The following is a 22,174-nucleotide window of genomic DNA, read 5'->3' on the forward strand; positions in this document are numbered from 1 at the left end:
TTAAGTGAAAACTATAATAGCTGTTCCATCAGATTTCAGACAAATATTATTTAAATATAACCTTGCATTGCCAAGTGACTAATGCAGGGGTAGGCAACCTATGGCATGCATGCCGAAGGCGGCACGTGAGCTGATTTTCAGTGGCACTCACACTGCCCGGGTCCTGGCCACTGGTCCAGGGGTCTCTGCATTTAATTTAATTTTAAATGAAGCTACTTAAACATTTTAAAAACCTTATTTACTTTAGATACAACAATAGTTTAGTTATATATTATAGACTTCTAGAAAGAGACCTTCTAAAAACGTTAAAATGTATTACTGGCACACACAAAACCTTAAATCAGAGTGAATAAATGAATACTCGGCACACCACTTCTGAAAGGTTGCCGACCCCTGGACTAAAGTATGTTAGTGATGGCTAGTGATGGACAAACCTCTAAAGATATGTGTGTGTCTTCCTGGGTTCTGCAAAGCTTATCTGAACAGCTACAGTCTATAATGGAACTGGGAATCTACTGAGAATAAGCTCTCTCATGACATGTTTAGTGGTTTATGGTTTAAATTGGGTCAGAAAAAACATCAGAATGCTTCTCCAACTGTATTTCAGTGATCTTATTTGGATGAACTTACGGAACATAGAAGTGTTATCTGTCCATGTCAGATAATCAGAGCCAAGATAAGTTGGCTCTATATTCCTGTTACTATAATGAAAGTAAGAAGAATGCTAGGAAAATCATCCATACAGACATCTCTCAATCTCCATACAACCATGTTCTTGGCAAATTATCTACAGTGGAGGATTAAATCCAGAGGTGAAAGTGAGCTGGTCCGGTCCAGTGTACCGGGGCAGCTTCCCCAGGGACCGGCAATTTAAAAGGACCCAGGGCTCCTGGCAGTGGCCAGAGCCCTGAGCCCTTTAAATCACCACCGGAGCCTCGGGGTAGTGGTGGTGGCTGGGAGCTCCTGGCCCCAGCCCCGCCCCTTCCACCTGAAGCCCCGCCCCTTCCAATTGAGCCCCACAGATACACACACCTTGCTCAGGACCCCAGCTGCCCTCTTACTGCTAAGTCCTTTAAGTTACTTTAACCCCGATTATATCTATCAAGAAATGGGAGACAAAAGTCCTGGTTTTTAAAGAGCTTCTCACTCTGATTTTGTGGCTATAATTTTGCCTCCACATAAAGTTGCACAGTTCTGCAAGCAAAAAAAAATTGTGCATGCATTTTATTCCACAGAGATATCTTACATCATGAATTGTAGGCTAAATCAGGTAGACAAATATCTACTGCTAAGTGCTATAAAATGTGCCTGCAATTATTTTTGTCCACAATTATATGACTGCACACAATTAGAGGCTGCCTTTCAAAATTGGGTACAAATAATTTTTCAATTTACCTGAGACCATTCCATAGCTACCCACTTAGGACAATCAAAGAGATTACAGGTTTGCATGACCTTGGGCTTGGGGGCATACATGCATTTCCATTCCTCTACTTGCAGTATCTCTCCATGTATGGTCTCCTCTACACAAACAAAGCTCCTCCGCTGAATTCCACCTCCACAGGAAACAGAACATGCAGTCCAAGGATTATGCTCCCAGCTAGGGGGAAAAAACAACCAAACCCCAAATACATTACAAATAATGCCATCTATAAAGCATAGCAAAATATTGAACCCAATCTTACTTCCATTGAGGTGAATGGAAATTTTGCTACTGACTTCTAAAGGGAGCAGAATCAGGTCTATTTTCTGACATTGGTACAAAAATGTATATAGAATCAGAAACATATTGTGCCTTTGTTTCAGGCTTTCTTTCTGCTATGTGCCAAAATGAACACACACCTAAATGGATTCAAGTGCCCAGGTAAGTTTCCTGAAGTGCTCGGAATAACCTGATTCTCTTGTATATATTTTGAGGAGTTAAAGCAGGAATACAATGTATTCGATTATTTGAATAACGTCTAGAATGAATCAGCATAATGAAGCGTGTTCCACACTTAGGCTACTACTTAACATGGCTATATGTAATTTTGCATCATTATTATTTGGTTAGCACCAACAATGTGTTTGAGGCTGTATAAAAATAAAAGCCTCTGCTCTGAAAAGCTTACATCCCCAGATATAAACACACGGGGGATCAAACTTGCAGTAACATCTGAAGTGGGGATGACAGTAAAGTTATACATTTTTCAGGGGCTTTATCTCATACACTAAAGCACAAACCACACATTTAGGTATCTACTCTTTCACAAAAGACCGTAAATAAATATTGAAGACATACTCAAGGATCTTCCTGATGAAAGTGTATCATTCACAATTACAAACTACAAGGCCTCTATCCTGGGCTCCTCCTTTCGTTCTCACACAGCCCTATTCAATCCCTCATTGTCCCATCCACCTGCCCCCACAAAGAAACCTGGGGAAACAGTTGGGTCCTGCACCTGGTCTTAAAAGTTCATCACATCTTAGCTTTGGCAAATCAAGGCAGGAAGTGAGTAAGAAGACTTTACTCTAGCCAGTCTAAAACCTTTAAATATTACAATTGCAGTGGCTCAGAAAAGAACTGTGAAAAAAATTACATCATTTATGAATGATAGATTCAGCAAGCACAGCAATATCCCACCTAAATCAATTCATCAAGAGTAACATAGATTTTGTAAAGGAAGTCATAATATCAGAGTAGATGGAGCAGAAGCCTATAAATCAAAGGCAGACGTCAGTAAGCACTACCTACTCCCTATGATACAGAAGGTAACTCAAGTATACTTCCTATTTTAAATAATTCATTAAGCTGTCTACAAGAAACATATCAATCATGTTCAAACACTATAGCACAGAGTCCATTTTAAACATACAAAAACCTCCTTTGAACTTTAAACGTAGAACATATGCTCAAAAGCAGACAACATATAGCTGACTGACTCGATACTCATTTCATATTGCCAGAAGAAAAGGCATTTAAAAAGTCACAGTTATACTTTTCACTATTTTACCTAAACAAATGGCCAGTGTTAAAATCAACTCATTTTCTTTGAAAATATCAGGAACTAAAGAGCAATTAGCTGTTCAATGAGTTAGCAGCTCATGGATTCATATGTGTAAGGCTGACTCTACTAGATGTAATACTACTCTTAGAAGCGTTTATAGCATAAAGTTTTATAGTTGTTTTTCTTTATCTCATCAGCTTTGAACACACTCCAGTTCCCATATTCCCATGAGCATTTTCAAGATGGAGGGAGGTCCAGGGCTACTGGGGGGAGGAGGGGAAGTGTCGTGGGCAGGCAGTCAAGGAGACACTTTCCAGAACCCGCAACTGTCAAGGGATCCTCAGCAGTCCAACAAGTCTGAGATATATGGAGGCGTTCCAAAAGCCTTAAAAGAAAATTTTTATCCTGGGAAATTTTTGTTTATTTCAAAGATCTCCATCTGTAGAAATATTTCAGTAGGACATTTACAGCTCCAGCCGCAAGAGAACTCTTTCAAGAGCCTGCAGTGTGCATCGTGACTTTCCCACAACTTCCTCATTTGAATGAGAAAATGGTGATGAATGCCACAGGATTGCAAAGCAGCCTTGCACATGGCCTCTGTGTTACATGGGAGGTGACGGCTGCTCAAGAGCGAGCGAGCCAGTAAAGCTTTGGTGAAGAGCATCTACAGCACTTTGTTTTATGCCTGTTGTGTGTGAACAGCCATGCTCAGCACTTGAACAGGTAAAAAGCGAATTAATGTGGAGTATCTGCAACAATTTTACAGCCAATAAGTGCAGAGTGCAGATATGCTAGAATTGCTGCAATATTTAGCTCCTGACTGGGCCAGATTCACCAGAATGTGCAAAGTGGCCAGGTGTTTCCACCACTGCCTCTTCTAGTTCTGTTAGAGAAGGGCAGCTTTCCTCTCCCACTGAAGGCTAGAGCAGCAATACATTGAATCAGCCTGCCTTGTTCTCGCCCCTTCCTTAGTCAATGCCACCAACTTTTGGGTGTGTGCTGGCTGGTCTCTGAGTGGATGGGGTGGTCGTGACTGCTTTAAACCAACAAAACCAACACAGCCCCCAGTGAGCTTTCACACATGGGGATCAGGCCAGTATCTGCTGGCACAGACAGGGAGCCCTTATCTGCAGTTCTTAATGCTTGAAATGAGAGCAGTTGCCCATGACTTCACCCTCCTTATGATCTCCTTTACCATGGACAGTGCTGTACAGATTCTACAGGCATAGAACAGCACAGAAGGGACACTAAACCTTAATTCCAACTGGTTTCCTGAGCCACTCAGAACACGAAGCATTGATATAAAGAAACTGTGTTGAGGTCAACACAGAGAAATCTGCAGAGTCTGGCAGCAGAAGGAAAAGAGGAAAGGGGAAAAGATAGGAGCAGGATAATTGCAAAGCTGCAGTGCTAAGCCACAGGAGAAAACATCTCCACCTATCTGACAAAGCCAAAAAACATCAAAGAGCAGCATATCTTCAGCTGCGTAAATTGTCAAGTCAATGGAGCTATGATAATTTACACAAGCTGATGGAATCCAAGGAGTTCCACTCAGTCAAGTGAGTCTGCAAGTTCACTCTTCTCCCACCATATCTCTGTTTATTCAGAAAAATATATTTTTAATTTCAGTTTTTCATTAAACAATTGGCCAGATCCTCAGATGGTGTAAATCTGCTTACCGCCACTGACTACACTGATTTAAACCAGCTGCAGATCTGACCCACTGTTTTTAAATTGAAGTTCCTAACTTCTTTATAAAAAAAAGCATCTAGCACATTTCAGAGAAGCACTAAATTAATTTTCTGACTGTCTCAGGTGAAAAAATGCTCTCAAACCACTTAGGTAATGAAGAAGCACAGAATATTCCATCTGCAAAGTATTAAAGCAGTGTGTATATGAACAAACAGCACGTAGGAATAAACAACAAAAAGAACGGACGAGCAATGTATTTTAACAAGCAAATAATTCATTCCCAGAGTGCCACATTACATGACTAGTTACACTGAATGCACACATTTTTTTTAATCTAACCAAAATATACCTTAACAGAAAAGAATGAATAAATACATGCATTTTAGAGGAAGTTTTGACAAACTATTACTTCTACACTAAACAGTTATACACTCAGCAGGTTTTTACTGCAGTAACAGAGGACCCAATCCTGCAACACTTTACTTAGGAATAGTCCCGCTCAAGTCACTCCGATGCACAGTGTTTGCAGGATTGAGCCCAGGATTTACTCTCTTCTGTATAACTTGGAAGATCAGCTACTACGCTAGTATGCAAAGACAGTAGATAATGTTCTAAGCTATACAGTGATTTGAGGCTTTGTATCTGAATATTAAATTCCCACAGAAATCTCATCCTGATGCTGACCTGCATGTTACAGTCCCCATACGTACCGAGGAAGAGGCTGGAAGTGATCATAGGGCATGATTTCTTTAAATCCATCACTGTCAATAAAATAAATATGGCATCATTATTTCTCATATCCTAGATGTTATTTGCTCTACATGTTATGCACAATCATGTTTAAAAGTGAACAAATCCCACCATGAGATCAGGAAATGTGAGACCAATTACAGGATCTTCCTGTGGAACAAGATGACCCATTATGTACCCATCATTTCTGAAGCTGCTGGAAACACTCGGTCTATAAACTCCTTAATTCATTCCACTAAAATGGAAAAAGCAATTTCTCCTCAAAAGGAAATGAATGACCACTAAACAGTTCTAAATAATCCTCCTATGTGCGACTCCTCCCAGGTTGTGCCACTTCCCCAGGATGTACAGTCATTTCTTAACAAAGAAATGGACACCACAGAGAAATCTGTAATGAAGGGACCTGTGGAAGGTGCATGCAGCTGAAATAATGCATGATAAGGGTTCAATCTATGGAGGTGCTGAGCACTTCCTGGAAGGTGCTCAGCACCCTCAACTGCTGCTTACTTGAATTACAGAAGTTGCTCAGCACCTAGCAGGAGTAGGCTCCGAGGTTAAGGGAAGGTCTATTCCTCAGGTCTGCAAGGAGAAGTGAAATATGACATTATTTCCCCTCATCCCCTGGTCTGTCTTTGTAGGGTAAATCTGTATAGCAAGAGCTCATAATTTCGACTTTTCTACCTGTCGTGCTCCCGTCCCAGCATTGTAATATTCCACAGCTTTTTCAGATAAACTGTATTAAAGTCTTGCCATTCTGTCTATCAACTGGCATTTTAGAAAAGAGCTTTTAAAGTCTGTGCATCTATACTTAGTAGAGGTCACCATCAATGATTATGTTTAACACGGATTAAAGGAAATGGACAGTTTAGCTATAGGAAATGAAATCTATTCAGAGTGTTTCCTCCTCTTCTTATATACAACTCTAGTCCAGCCAGATGGCATATTAATGTGAGGTTCTGGGACTTGACACTGTGAAGTATTTTAAGATACTTCAGCACAGCCAGGAAACCTCACCAGACAATCCAAAAGTAAATTAGTTTTAAATACCACTGAGCAATTCAATACAGTTTATGTCTACTGTATAATTTGGCAATAATATTCGGTGGTATTTGCACCAGAAGTACCTTTATTTAAACTGATTTTTTTCTGACTCTCTTGTAACTTTAAAAAAATCCCCCGAAAACTTTAAATATTATGTGACCAATTGTAGAGTGAAAACGGTGAATGAAATTTTTATACCAGACAGTCGGACAAACCAGGATAAACCACGTGCAAGAACTTTATGCTGAATGAAGAATGGAGCTACTACCTGCCTTTAATGAGAAATCTTGAATAACATATGACAGCATCGATAAATCCAAAAGCAGACATACAATCCCTCGTGTTCACGTAATCCTACAAAATGTATGCACTGGTGCCATAGGGTATATGTCTACACTGCAATCAGGAGGCACAAGTACAGCCTGTGTAGACCTATCCAAGCTATCTTTGATTAAGGTAGCTTGCTAAAAATAGAGATGTAGCCGCAGTGGCCCAGGCTAGCCATGTGAGTACAATTTCACCCGGGACCGTAGGCACATACTTGGGGTGGTTGGCCCGTACTGTTGTTTGTGCCACAGCAGCCATACTGCTGAATTAGTGAGCTAGTTCAACCAAAGCTAGCTAGGTTTAGTGAGCTAGTTCAACCAAAGCTACCTCGAATATTTCTACATGTGCTGTTCTGATGGCAGGGTAGACATATCCATAGCGCTCTCCAAGAAATCTGCAGCAAAGGTAGGCCACAAACTAAAACAAATGGACTATTTAAACCACCTCTGTACATAGCAAATTGTCATTCTATTGTGCAGTGGTCCCCAACACGGTGCCCGCGGGCGCCATGGTGCCCGTGGGGGCATCTTAATGCCCCCATGTCCTGGCCCCCGGGAGAGCACCCGCCGAAATGCCGCCGAATTTCAGCAGCATTTCGGCGGGGACGCCTCTCGATGACGACGCTTGTCGCCAACAAGTGACGTCATCGAGAGGCGTCGCTCCTGAATTTCGGCGGGGACGCCTCTCGATGACGCCGCTTCTCAACGGCAAATTCGGCGGCATTTTGGCGGGTGCTCCACTGCCGCAGTGGTCCTTTGTCTGGCGCCCGCCAGACAAAAAGGCTGGGGACCACTGCTATTGTGTAAGATTGAGGAAGTGCTACAAGCCTGTGTGTGTTGGTGCCAACTGCCAGACTTTCTTTAATGTCCTGAACAATTAAGATTAAGCAGTCCTAAAGATCAAAGTGTGTCAAAAGTCAAATAAATATGGTTATTTGCTCCTTAGTAACTAAAAATACCATCCCACTTACATATTTGTCATACAAACCTAGAAGGACAGGGATCCATGTTGCATTCCTTTAGTTTAGGCTTTGGTTTCTTATTTTCTGGGTAGTAGTGACAGTAGTGATCAGGAACAACTCGCTTCAAACGAATATCCACACATTCAGCGGAGTTAAGCTGATAACCTAACATGGGAGCAAAAGATGAACATGCTAATGCTTGTGATGAAGGGAGATAAATTCAAATGGCTTTCTTTTCTCAAACACTGAACTATACATCCAGTTAAATGCAGTGATTTTTGTGGGGGTGTTTTTTAGTATGGAGACGCTGTACTCAGACATATAGGGCCAGATCTTCACCTGGTATAAGTCAGCAACTGAAGTCAAGGAAGTTATATTGATTAACATTAACTGAGAGTCTGGCCCTTTGTTCTGGTAGTGTTTTAGGAAGACACTAAAAATAACAAAATTTTAACAGATGCAGTTATACACCTACCGGGACACCTCACCTGTCACTTTCTTGAGGTGCACAATCAGATGGCCGTGTTGTACGTCCACATTTCTAAAACCCACACAGAAGGGTTTACTGAGTGCACTACTGAGAGGTGTATTAGGTGGTCATGTGTGGTAAGAAAAATACTTAAAACAGAAAGCCAGAGGAATTGAAGATAAGGTCCAAAGACAGTGTTAAGTTAAACTTTAGAAAACCAAGAAATATTTTCAAGAACATTCTTAGTTAAAGAGCCAAGAAAAGAAAACCAGAAGTAACTCCTTGGTGCAAATATCTGCGTAAAAGGACTTGTTAACAAAAAAGATCTGAGTTTAATAAATCACTAGGTTGCTTTCTTGGCTAAGAAAAAAAAAAGGCTTATTCACAGGAATTGTCTTTCACTGAAACAGAGAAGACAAGAAGGATGTTCTGGTATGTGCTAAAAAAAGAAAAGGGAAGAAACCACAAGAATGAAAATCCAAATGGAGTCAATAAACTAATAGCATAACTGTGTCTACTGAAAATGCTAAAGTATCATATATCAATAGCTTCACTTATGTGTCTCTTGGCTGATCCAAAGTGCCATCATGCATGAGAGTGATAACCATAAAGAAAAACTAAACAGTTCCAGCACCTTAAGTATGCACATGCCAGTTCTTGTGAGCACCCAGCAGACCCGGAAGAATTACCAGTTGCAAACAAAATTCAGGTTTTTAAAATTTTCCTGTTTATTTGTATTTGATTGTATTCGATGAGCCACTCTAAACCACACCTCTCCTCTCTGCACTCCCAAGCCTCTCCCTCACCCACACAAAGATTACAGAACTGAATATGGAGTGATCCAACTGTGAAATGATATACTGGTGAAGCAGCTGATTCTAATTTTTTGTTGCGTGGAACTTTTTCTATCTGAAATGTCTGAGTCATTTTAGTGCTGGTGAAAGAGCTCAGACAGCATCTGGAAACCAAATCTTCTATGAGATAATAGGTTCAGGCTGGGCAGCAGCAGTGCAAGTTTCCCCAGTAACATACAGTCCTCAACACTGCTTCTATGTGGGGTCCGTGTGTAGCTTAGTCTCCAGGCTCATTTATTTACTGGCCTGTCTCTCAGGACTGCCAACAAGAACACCAAACTTTGTTGATAAAGATGGTGATTTCCTAATATGGACATCCATCCACAAGGAATTGCACTGAAGCTACCAGCTAATTTCAAAGAGAATAAGCAGCCATCAGATGGTAATAATTTTCAAGACAACACTGTCTTAGATTGGATTTGAGCCATCAACCTAGAAGGGAAGGTGTCCATTGAGCTATCCAGTGTTTGCAATGCTCACAATAAAAATTATTATACTGTACACTTCTTCCCCTGTGAGGAACATAAAGGAAAAACACTTAGGCTTGCAATTCTACTTCTTTGACGATATCATCCCACAGATTACCATTCACATTTCCAATGAGAGTCATGTCTCAGAGGGCCAAAAATCTTCAAAGATAGAGGAGTTTCCCACCATGACTCTGGCTAGAGGCATGGGACCTAGGAATAGTAATTGTGAGTGTATGTTATTTCCATTTTTATGGTGGGGAAACTGAGGCACAAAGAGATGTTGTGACTGATTTGAGACAGCTGGGAAGAGAATCAAACTCTTCACTTGTACTTTAAGCACTTGACAAGGCTCTCCTATTTTTTTAAAAACAAATACACATGAGCCATTCTTTGAAAAACAGCATTTTAATAGGTTCTGCAATAGTGGGGTAATTATTTAGATTATTTTGCTTTTTTTAGTCTACATGAATAATACAGTGTATTCTCTAAGAGAATGAATAAAGGAGCAGTATTATCAGACTCCCACTGGAGAACTTCCCTGTGTCAGACGAACCTGCACTGGTGTAAAGCAGGTATAGGTGGTATAATCATTTCCTATGCCAACTGCTTCTCCAACCACCACCTCTGCATAAGGAGAAGACAAGACATCACAAGGGCAGGGCTGAGGCAGGAGGAGGGTATGGTGGAACTGAGCTGCACTTAATCCCCTGGTTATATAAACTCTGGAGTTTAAACCACCAGTGGAAGTTGGAGTAGGCCCCCTGCTGGTCTGACTTTCACTAAGACCAACCAGCTGGGGTTCCGATTGCCCTCCAGGGGTCACTGCAGCTACCACTGTCTACCTCATCTGCTTGTAGTGGAGAATCAGGGACAAAGCAAATAAAATTGTAGTCAAGTGAATAAGCTTTAAAAGTGGATCTTAAACACTGTGCCATTTCTTTTGCATCGCTCCATTTCTATCCCCTACTCTTTCCTCTTTCCCAGCTTTTTATTGTCTATGATGTTCCTGTCCTTCCAGGTGGCTCCACCAAAAACTCTGATGGTACCTTTGACCCTCAGCTTCCTCTCTCCATACACATTTCTCAGGTTGCTAAATATTAGAAATTTCACCTTCTAAACACTTCACATATCCACAACTTTCATACTTTTGATACAGCAAAAATACTGTCCATGTGCTTAGGACCTTTCCTCTATTTCTGCAAAGATGAGTATGCTAGTTTGTCAAATATCCTCTCTTTGGTCACTTCACTTGGTCCAATACCATGCACAATGTCTACAATTTTTTGCCTCATTGTTCACCTACCTCATCTCTCTTTTCTTCACTCCACTGACTTTCCTATCTATTAGCACTGCTCTAACATTCTCACTCTAACATTTAAATCTATAGCCAGAAATGCTTCCTTCCTCTTTTCTATCTCTTAATCTCTATCTTCCCATTTGATCTCAATGTTCATCCTCCTGCGATCTTCATACTGCAATCCATTCTTTCTCACTTCTAGCCCCACATCACTTGGACTATCCTCTCTTTATTTTTCTGAATCTCTTTCTCATAAGGTAACTCATTAGCTGTACACACTGACATTCGATAGTATGTAAAACAATAACTAATATGTTTTTATTAACTGCAGATATTACCCTTCTACTCAGTCACTTATTTAGCTGAACAACCACCAACATGCAAAGCAGCATAAACTTATTTAATTGATTTAAAAAACAACACTGTATGAAAATTATAAATCAGCCATTTATAATCCAGAGTTGTAAACACTCCTGAGCCACAGCCATTACTTACCTCCTCCACATGTTACAGTACACGGGAAGAACTCTGTCTGTCGCCATTGATGACTTATGGGTTGATAGAAAAAGAATTGAACCACGCTGTCTTTTGGGGCAGTATACCTGGTCTAAAGAGATTTCCATTACAACACATTTGTATACTGTATGCCAATATTCATGACATTTCACAACATAACTCATATGTAATCATAATGCAGAGAGCTATATGGCAATAGGCAGAAAACCACACAGAAATCTGGAGCAATACAAACAGAAGTTTCTAATAATAAAACATTTGTATGTTGCCTTTTTCAAATTATTCTCCTGTCATTATGTAACAGTGCTGAGAAGTCCCTCTGGTGATTTTTCTTCCCTTGCTGGCAAAGCTCTTGGATGTGCCCTGCTGCTTTATAACACTATAGGCTACATTTTCAAAATTCCGTAGCGAATATATGGGTCTAGAAGTTGAACTGAGTACAGGGCATACAGATTCATCTGCAGTTAAGATATGGATCAAACTGGATGTACACACAATATCTGAGGTGTAAAATATTGTGCATTAGTGTATTTCTATGTCATGTAAAACCAATGGCCTGCATCGAAGTGGAGTTATGACATAGGATCATTTGGCTGTGGTGTCATAGCCATACTGGTCCCAGGATATGAGAGAGAGACCTGAAGAAGAGTTCTGTGGTGCTTGAAACCCCATGTCTTTCATGAACAGAAGTTGGTCCCATAAAAGATACTACCTTGTAAGATCATTTGTCATTTGCAATGGAAAACACTATGAGTACCTTCCCTTGGGTACAGGCAAATTATTGATATTTTTGTGCACTTTTAATAGCTTAATAGCTGCATACAGTCAGCCTGTGACCTGGGCAGATCAATAACTAATAACCAGGTATGATCAGTACTTAGATGGGCAACTCCAAAGGGTATATCTATGCTTGATAAAAGACCCACGGCATGGCTGGGGGTGTCCTGCGTCAGCTGACTTGGGCTTGCGGGGCTCAGACTGTGGGGCTACAAAACTGCACAAGGTGGGAGCCCGCACATCTACACTGCAATTTTTAGCCCACAATCTGCAAGCTCAAATCAGCTGACCCACACTGTGAGAATTGATTTTGGGGGTTTTATTTCAATGTAAACATACCTTAAGGGAAACCCAGGGTGCTGCTGAAAGTGAGGCTGTTGATTCAGGAGGTGGCAATCTTCTCTTTGATTTAACACTGAACCAATGCTACATCATTTTGCCAGGGAGCATTGTAACACTATCCTTCGGATGAAATGTAAAACAGAGATCCTGGTTGCTTGGGTCTTTAATGATCCCATGGTGGTTTTCGCTACAGTAAGGCTGTTAGCCCAAGAGTCTGGCCAAATTTCAGTTTGGCTAGTTATATTCTGCCCATTTAAATTACCTCAGCAGCTTTAATTAGACAGAATTTCTCCTTCCCTTTGCCTCCTAAACTCTGTTGTTGTGTTGCTGCGTGCTGTAAAACAGCTTCCACTTTCTACCCTAAAGTAGGTGAAAGGACTTCTATATATAATTTGTACTGTACTTTGGTATCTTGGGGATGAAGTGTGGCCTATAAATGTAAGATTTATTTATAAATTAAAACATGACAGGCTCCAGTCATTCACTTTAGCTACTAAATGCTTTTCTAGGCTGCATTAGAAAGATCAGAATGCTGAGTCCTATCTGGGCCCATATGCACACAGGAATAATACCTTCAGAATCTTCACAAAGAGATGAAAGTGTCAAGCTAATAGGAATCAGGCTTTGTCACCAATGCTGAGAGCTAATTTATCTATACCCATGTTAGCAACACTCTTATTTGAAAAGTAGCTTTAAAAAAAAATCACAATTTCTTTCTGCTGTCAAGGATGGAGGCCAGGAAATTTCAGTGCCGGGACCCTGACTGTAGAACTAGATTCCCTTGAATGATCCACCAAAGACAGGGTTTAAAAATCTTCAGAGCCTGGGAGAAGACACACCTTTCAGATTAGACATTTGTTTGATTATGGATGGTTCCTGGGGAAAATCTTATAATTTTTATGTTGGTGGATAGTTTAATGTAAACTGTTTGGTTTTTTTTCAAGAAGTGCATATGCCATTGTGATTAGTGCATAAAAAAATCATAGTAATAACAGTAAAAATAATTGGAAGCCATAAATGAACTGTATTAAAGCTTAGTAATTTTGCTTCCCTCCTGGGAGTTACGTGTTATGCACATATAACTTTTGGCATCTTCTTAAAATAAAACATTATTTTAAACTCAGAAAGGCATTTCATTCCTTATATATATATATTACCCAAAAGGGGAGAGAAAATTTTCAGGAACCAATCAACCAATGGCAACTTATACAGAAATTATTTGAGGGTGTAGTGAAAGAAAACAATTCAGGATTTTTTTTTTACAGTGTATCTTAAATTTGGAATGTTTTAATAATTAGGGAGTCAAGGTGAGTGAGGTAATATCTTTTATTAACTTCACCCACCTTGTCTCTCTAATATCCTGGGATAAACATGGCTACAACATCACTGCGTACCATTAATAATTAGGATAATTTACCTTGCAATTAACTCAGCCTAGACAAGCATAGAGCTCAAACCACTATAGAGAGGAAATGTTTAGAAATGCTAATAACTTCCATTTTCAAAATGGGCAATTAAAACCAGAGTCCATGACTAAAAATACAGACTCGGGTTTTTTAGCATACCAAATAAAAATGTACAAATAATGTGTGCCCAAATATGCATCTAAATTTATCACCATCTTCATATTCCCCTGATTGAACCAATATTTACAATAAGGCTGGCTTTCACCCAGTGCACAAATGCACATAGACTGTTCTTTACACTTAGTTCCTGTAGGAAAAACCTCGCTCGCACTCCTAAAAATGTAGTTCTTAATCTCTGATTTGTACCTACCTGAACTTGTAAATCTGATGATCCTGGGAATCTTCAGACACAAAATTCAGTCTCTTAAGAGAATGAGGCTAGTATTGTTTCATATTATTTTGGGGAGGGGAACTCACCTATCCTGGGGTTTCTTTATTAACTTGAAACTCATATCAGGATCACTGGAGGTTTTGTTAAAGGTAACAAACCTTTCCAGGGCTGTAACATGGCTTTGAAATGAAATCATGTGAATTTCACCAGTTTCAAGTGAATTTCACTTTGATAATTTAAGCTTATTCAAACTTTTAAATTTAAAACAAAAACTAAGAGGTGTGCTCCCTGATACCTCCCTTCTCTTCCCTTCCCTTCACTTGTGAGATAAGCAGGTCCTAGAAAGCTAAAAAGATTAGAGCCAACTAGCCTGCCTCTTCCAGTTCATCTCAGTCTTGCCTTTCTGATCTCTTGCCTTTCAATTCCCCCTTTTAATACACATATATCTACTTTTAAGATAGAGCACTAAATTCACCACCAGAGAGAATGTCAGAAAAAGTGTTTATGGCAGCTTATGCCATTGTAAATAATGGTGGAGATCCTTAGCAACGGACAAGGTTCCTATAATGACTGGAAGAAATTGGTTGCATCTTTCCTTGTGTGAAAACTGTAAAATCCTTCACAATTCTTAGTGGCTTATTCAAAGCTGATAAGGTTCTGACTCTGTAATCAAATCAGGTTTGTGCTCAGAGACTGCTGCATTTATGCAGACTTCCACTGAAGTCAATGGAAATGAGTACAGGAGTGTGCCCATGTGGATCTGACTGATGTATCAAGGCCATAGTTCAGTGCTATATGCAGTGGTCCATTAGAACATACACATAAAGAACAAGAGAATATACAAATTGCCTTGTAACTATGCAACAGTTAAGTATAACATGTTCGCTCTCCTTTACTTTACATTCCAATGTACTTCAAATATATTGGCAGACCCAGCTTTCAGCATGCCTAAACACATATCCTACCTTGATAATGAAATCTGCTCCCAGAGGTCCTTGAATCTTTATAGTTTCTCTATCCGAACTCTTCTGAAATTCAACAGTTGTGTTTTCTACGACAAATATTCCAGGGGCATTAAAGCTGTGTTCTCCCTGGTCTCCCTGCAGTGTCTTTGACTCAATAACTAACAAAGAAAACATATAATTTAATTAGGTTAAACAGAGTATATTTTTTATTTTCAAGTAAGTCAGAAAGCAATTTGAACAAATCATGACTTGCAAGAAGTAGCAGGGTTTGTGCATAGGAAAACTGCATGAGTAGAGGACACTTCAGCTTTTGTATTGTAGGATGATCTATACATTCATGAAGTAGTTCGCTCAGTATTCTTTGGACACAATAACTATCTGCCTGATCACACCATTCTTTTACATGGTATATAAAGAGAAGTACCGTTAATACCATTTAACCCAAATCAATTGCCTCAATATTATGTATCAAGCAATAGATTCAGTATGATAAAATGCAGGTGTCGATACACGCATTTATTTCTTGAAGTTCCCACTATCAATGGACAACCACCTCAATATCTTTATCCTTCTAAGCATCTGGAAGCCATAACGTCATTCTGAATATTTACTATGTTAACAAAGAGTTGGGCAAGTAGGAATGTCATATTCTTGGAATAGGTGATGATGAAAACCTTTCCATTGCTATTTTGCATTCCTTAGAAACAGAGTAGACTAGAATTTCCAAAAGATAGAAAACACTTAGTATGGGATAACCTCCCACATATCGACTGCCCTATGTTGTCCCAAACTGGATGAAGAAGATATTAAGGAAGGAAAACCTCTGGGCACTCCATAACATGGTATGTGCCCAGTGCTGAAAGGCAATATTGAATGTGTGCATTGGAATGAGGGGTTGGTTACACTCTTATTGAAGAGATGTTTCAGAGTAAGGCATGGTCTACGCACAGATTTTGTACTGCATAACTATGTTGGTTATGGGAGTGATTTGTAATGAAATAGTTATACCAGAACAACCTTTAGCATTGATGCAGTTATACTAGTTTAAGGTGCCTTATATCAATAAAGTTTATTCCTCTTCCCATACAGGAATAGCTATATCCCGTATAAGAACATTTATACCTTTATAACTATGTCCACACATGGGGAAGTTGTACTGACTTAGATATAACATTACCGTTAAAGCAGTACAACTCTTGTGTGTAGACAAGCCCCAAGAGATCAGACTGGAAGAATTAAGGGATCTCAGTCATTTCTCCCTACTATATTCTTTAAAATGACTTTGGATTAATCACCTCTCATTTTTCTCTGTCCAAAGTGCCAGCTTCTGTCCTCCACTCCCAACATTTTAAAGCAGTGTTTCCCAAACTTGGGATGCCGCTTGTGCAGGGAAAGCCCCTGGCAGGGCCCAGTACGTCCCTTGGCCTGCGCTGCTTCCAGCAGCCCCCATTGGCCTGGAGCAGCGAACCGTAGCCAGTGGGAGCCACGATCGGCCAAACCTGCAGACGGGGCAGGTAAACAAACCAGCCTGGCCCAACAGGGCTTTCCCTACACAAGCAGCGTCCCAAGTTTGGATAAAGTAATAAAGTTAAAGGATAAAGTAATTATTTTGCAACATAGAAGTGTGTGTTTTTTCAAGAAATATGCATAGGACAATTAATGTTTGTAAACCACATTTTTGTCTCATGTTTGTACATTTGATGGAGTGCCTGTTTCCTTTCTTTAGTGACCTAAGTTTACTGGTGAAAGTAGGCCCTTAACCAGGCTAGAAGGGTCCTGTCAAAAGCGTCTTTTCAGTCCAGTTATGACAGAGTAAAAGAAGTAGTCATAGAAAAGGGCAAATTGCTGGACAATGAATGTTTAAGGGAAAAGAAAAGGCAATTGTTTAATGATGAGTAACTGAATTTATATAATTCTCTCCTGAGCACTCACGAGTTGGTTTATCAACCAATTGAATAATTAAGAGTATCAGCAGCAAAGGGAGTATGGGTCAGTGTAGTTGAGGAACTGGCTTTATAATCTCTGACACTGTATGGATTCTGTAAAGTGTCTCCCATAATGCCTTGTGAAGGTGCTACTAGAAGCCCAATATAGAGTCTTACAAAATATCTAGGAAGAAGGCATTTGCAAGAGTCAACTGAGAAATCTGGATAAGGTACAATGGGCCAAATTCATCACTCGTCCAGTGAAAGCAGTGGAGTTAGAACAGGGAAGAATTTGGCTCACTACATCTAGGCAGCACTGGTTATTAGTTATTGAACTGCCCAGGTCACAGGCTGACTATATGCAGCTATTAAAAGTAAAATAAAAATATTTGCTTAAGGGATATAATTAGTTAGATTTCTTTAAAAAGAATTGACATCATTTAAATAGCATTTTGAGCCATTCTAAGTCTTAATGAGATAATAGAATCTGCCCTTTTGGGGACTTGATGGACATGCAAAAAAAGCTTCAAGACTTACTTTGAAATAGACGATAAATTCTAAGTTTACTTTGGGGGTTAGCAGATATGTTTTATACGATAAATTAATAATATTATAAATATTTATATATTTATAATATTATAAATATATAATAATATAAATTATATTATAAATATATTATATATTATATTATATTATATTATATATTTATAATATTATAAATATTATAAATAAATTATAAATATAAAAATATAAAAAAATAAATTATAAATAAATAATATTTTAAAAGGCCTCTTGGTGATGAGAGCCTATACCCTTCAAGAAGAGATGTAGTTTATATGGCACAGTAATTACACTAACCCTTCCCAATCTGGAGCCTTGGCTTAAAATCCTGAATAAATCCCAAGAGGAAATGAGTGTGGAGAAATTAACCTACTCCTTAATTTACCTAGTTAAAATAAACCCTATGATTCATAGCCATTTTCAGATTCTGTTTTAGAATGACCTGGAAAGCAGTGGTGTCTAGGTTAGGAATGAAGTACATAGACAGAACTGTGTAAGGAGGTTTTTTTAAATCAGAGACTGCCTATGGCATTACTGATTCACACAATTCCCCACAAGCCATACAAAAATGGCAAAAAAAATGTGATGGATAATAAAAAGGAGACTTTACAAAATACATACCTACGTTCAAGAGGGATTAAAGGTAACTTGTTAAGGCACTTTAAAATATTACCAGATCCAAGCATTTTGGTTTAAGTTTTCTTCAATATGGATATAGATAGGGTCTGGATCCTGCTCCCATTGAAATGGTTTGAGTTTTGCCATTTACTTCAAAAGGAGCAGGAGCAGGCCCTTAATTCCTAATCTCATTACTGAAATAAGATCCAAGGGCATTAAATTACTCTCAGAGACTGTACAGGAGCAAGGAAAACTGAAATTATGCTAAACTTGCCTTAAAATACAGGGTTATATTAAATTAGATTTTAAAAGGTTAGTCTAAAATACTGGCAATTTTGCAGATTGTGGAATTTTGATGGCTATCTAGGCACAAGGCAGGAAAGTGTAGTCATTTGGTGTAATAAATTCTGTACTGTATCATACAATAAAACTTTTCATTACTGTACTTATTATACTCAAATTATTTAAAGTGTTACTATTTTGCTCATACTTATCTGGATCATGTGACCCAAAACTATCTCAGAGGAATTTCTTGCAGAAGCCAAACTTGTAAAACCAAGCTAGGAGTTGACTAATAGGCTAGCCGTAAATTTCAACATAATTTCTGTGGCAGTGATGCTCTTGGACTGTTAACACTAGAGAATTACCTAAATCAGTGTTTCCCAAACTTGGGACGCTGCTTGTGCAGGGAAAGCCCCTGGCGAGATGAGACGGTTTGTTTACCGGCGCCGTCCACAGGTCCAGCCGATCACAGCTCCCACTGGCCACGGTTCGCTACTCCAGGCCAATGGGAGCTGCTGGAAGTGGAGGCCAGTACATCCCTCAGCCCATGCCGCTTGCAGCAGCTCCCATTGGCCTGGAGCAGCGAACCGCAGCCAGTGGGAGCCGCCATCAGCTGAACCTGCAGACGCGGCAGGTAAACAAACCAGCCCGGTCCACCAAGGGCTTTCCCTACACAAGCGGCATCCCAAGTTTGGGAAACACTGACCTAGAACATAAATAAAAGTAAGGAAAATGGCTATTGGACACTTCTTTTCATGTAAGAGATGCATTCCTGAAGCAGCCGCTGTCATTTTCTAATCTTGTTTTAGACTCAAAAGTAGCTTGTTGTAACCAAAAAAGGAGGCATACAGTTGTCACTTTAGAAGAAGCAGTCATTTCCTTGAACAACTACAGGTGTAAAACTGTGTAAAATCCATATTAATCTAACTAGTGCCCACCAAATGCTTTCTAAAGATTGTCTTCTACTCTTCTAATGGATAGAACAGTGAAGGATCCTATACATGCTTTGACAGACATTTCAGTAAATGAAACTCCTCCAAAAAATAATTCCAGCATGGTCATGGGTTGGAAATCTACCATGAAGTCAAATATAATTACTTTTTTGATGGCTCTCAAGAGAATCAGAAATTAAAATGTCCCATTTTCTAAGCAATTACAATCAGGAACAGATCAGAAATAACCAGAGAGAGCAACAAATATTTTATAGTACTTTAACTCTTATTTTAGATTCTCTCTCATGTCTTTTCCCTTCTATTATTTTTATTTGAGTATTTTTCCTATAATTTAATGAAAACACTGTGTGTGCCAAGGCTTCAGAGATACTGGTACATTTCGAGGTTCACTTCTGCTAAGAAAAAGACAAAAAACTATTTATGGGCAGCAGTGACTTTTTTATTTTTCAGAAACTGAGTACATGGCTACAACAGAGAAATTCATTAAGGGAAATTGCTGAGCACTTGCAACTCCAGATCTAGTCAATGGGAACTGCAGGTGTTTAGCACCTCTCAGAATTTGGCCCTATAAGAACATGAAAAAAGACACCTGAGTATCAGAGAAGGGAGCGAGACACTTGAAGGTTAATCCATCTCGGGAGCTAAGCCAAATCAGTATGTTAACATTTCCAATCTCTAAGCTTTTCTTAATAAAGTAATTAAACAAAATTTACAAAAAAGGTCAAACTGAGAATTCTGGCTAGGAACTGACAATCTGAAAATACAGTGGGTCAAATTCATCCTTGGTGCAATGCCAGCAAATGTAATTAAAGTCTACAGAGCTACACCAGGGAGGAATTCAATGTGTTTAACAATTTGTAAGATACAGCTGTGTAGAGACAGTTTGTATTTCAGGGAGAGGTCTCTGCTGATCTTAGAACCAGCTACTCAGATTTTCCAAGGAAATGTGTCACCCAGTGAGATGAAGAAGTGTTCCACAGCACAATAGATAACCTTTGCTGCAACATATTCTCACTCAGCCTAAGCCACTGCCTGTCATCTTAAGCGTCCCATACAGAGTAAAATCAAACAACTGACATGTAACATTATAAAGTTATTTTGAAAATACATAGGTAAGACACTGAGGATTTTTTTTTCTTTTGTGCAGGCTTCTATCTAGGCATCTGGAAATATCTACAAATAACCTTCCAGGGGGCTTCAGCAAATGGTTCTCTGGAAAAAAAAAATTTAGACTAACCCTGCATTTACCACTCACATCTAGAGAACTGTATATAAAGTTACTACCCACACAGACCTGGATTGGGAACCCCTTATTCCTATTGGGAAACAATTACCCGCCCAAGTGCTTCCACTGATTTAAATGCAGTAAGTAACTGCTAGCTAAGAAAGGAGTCCACAGCCTGGCCCGCAGGGAATGGTAGGAAAAGAGTTCACCAAACACTCACCCAGAACTCAGAAGAACTCTGAGCCCTGTGCTCCTGCAGAAGCGAGAAGCTATACCTCCAGAGCATGCTCCTCAGCCCTGACTCTTGGAAGCATTTTGGGGTGGGGAATGGAGAATTTCAACTTCACAGAGTCAGATGGGGTAGGAAACCCAGCTGGGCTCCTACAGATTCTCTCCTTGACAAACCTCTGAGGAAAGCAGACCAAGTTTATACAGGCTAAGGCTGAGTTAACCTGTTTTGGTGCCTTCAGGGTTATCAACTATGCTGAGGACCCAGGGCTGTATTATCTTGTGCTGTTTTCCCTCACAGTGTAGAACCTCTCTTTCCAGAGGAGAATTTGTGGGGCTAGCTGTGGTTGAGGGATCCCCTGGAAAAATGGACCCCTATGCTTTCAGAGACAGGCTGCAGCCCATAGGGCTCAGCAGCACAGGAGCCAGTACTGCTCAGCAGCTCTGCAGTGGCTTGGGACATTCACGAGGAAGCCCTGTGTGGATCTCTCATCTTCTGCGTAGATATCAGGAGAATATGTTGGCTAAATGGGGGGAAATCCATAGGTGATAGCTATTCCATGCCCAGCATAAGAATGTGCAGGAAATTCTACATGTTAAATTCATGCATAGATTATTCTCACATAGGAGAAAATGAGATCCTGGAATAAAAGCAGCTATTCTTTTCCAATTATAAACTGCATGCTACTTCTTTTAATACTAGCCAAGAAGAAAAACAAGTATTTGTATGTATGGCTAAATACGTAATAGCTCAACTAATGCAAGTAGCATCATCTAAAGTAGAAATTCACATAAAGGGGAAAAGATACATCATCTTTCAGTTTCTTCTAGTTAAGCTCACTCTCCCAAAGTTCATGAACTCAGTTATCTAGCATTAGCCACTTGTAAAAATATTAGCTTCTGGTTTTCCTGTTTCTTCTGCAGGAGGATTGTTTTCAGAGGACCCTCTGTCTTACTTTTGATTCTAAAGCTTTTTAAACAACTATTAGAAAACCCATACTTTATTCTAAAACAAAACAAAATACTTTGTTTCATAAATCTATTAGGTACAATGTGACAATGCTGTTGCCTGTTGCATTATTCACAAAATGCAGGCATTAAAAAGTGAGACTATGAGAACTGTAAGCGCCCAGGGAC

The 22,174-nt window shown here is 39.5% G+C and overlaps 1 protein-coding gene across 14 annotated transcripts in view; it reads right to left on the minus strand.

Annotated features, from left to right (window-relative positions):
• The window catches only part of ADAMTSL3 (ADAMTS like 3), a 274,175-nt gene that overhangs the window by 74,720 nt on the left and 177,281 nt on the right, over positions 1 to 22,174 (minus strand). For all 14 annotated transcript variants that reach the window (XR_005585749.1, XR_005585750.1, XM_039492789.1 and 11 more), the window contains 5 exons: positions 15,246 to 15,403; positions 11,344 to 11,455; positions 7,785 to 7,923; positions 5,390 to 5,440; positions 1,396 to 1,600 (listed from right to left, as the gene is read on the minus strand). Coding sequence is in view for 12 of the 14 variants with exons in the window: in XM_039492789.1 (XP_039348723.1) it covers positions 1,396 to 1,600; positions 5,390 to 5,440; positions 7,785 to 7,923; positions 11,344 to 11,455; positions 15,246 to 15,403 (665 nt within the window). In the remaining 2 variants the exon portion in view is untranslated. The remainder of the gene's footprint in view (positions 1 to 1,395; positions 1,601 to 5,389; positions 5,441 to 7,784; positions 7,924 to 11,343; positions 11,456 to 15,245; positions 15,404 to 22,174) is intronic.

The sequence above is a fragment of the Mauremys reevesii genome, linkage group 10 (genome assembly GCF_016161935.1).
Source record: "Mauremys reevesii isolate NIE-2019 linkage group 10, ASM1616193v1, whole genome shotgun sequence".
Classification (NCBI taxonomy): Eukaryota; Metazoa; Chordata; order Testudines; family Geoemydidae; genus Mauremys; species Mauremys reevesii.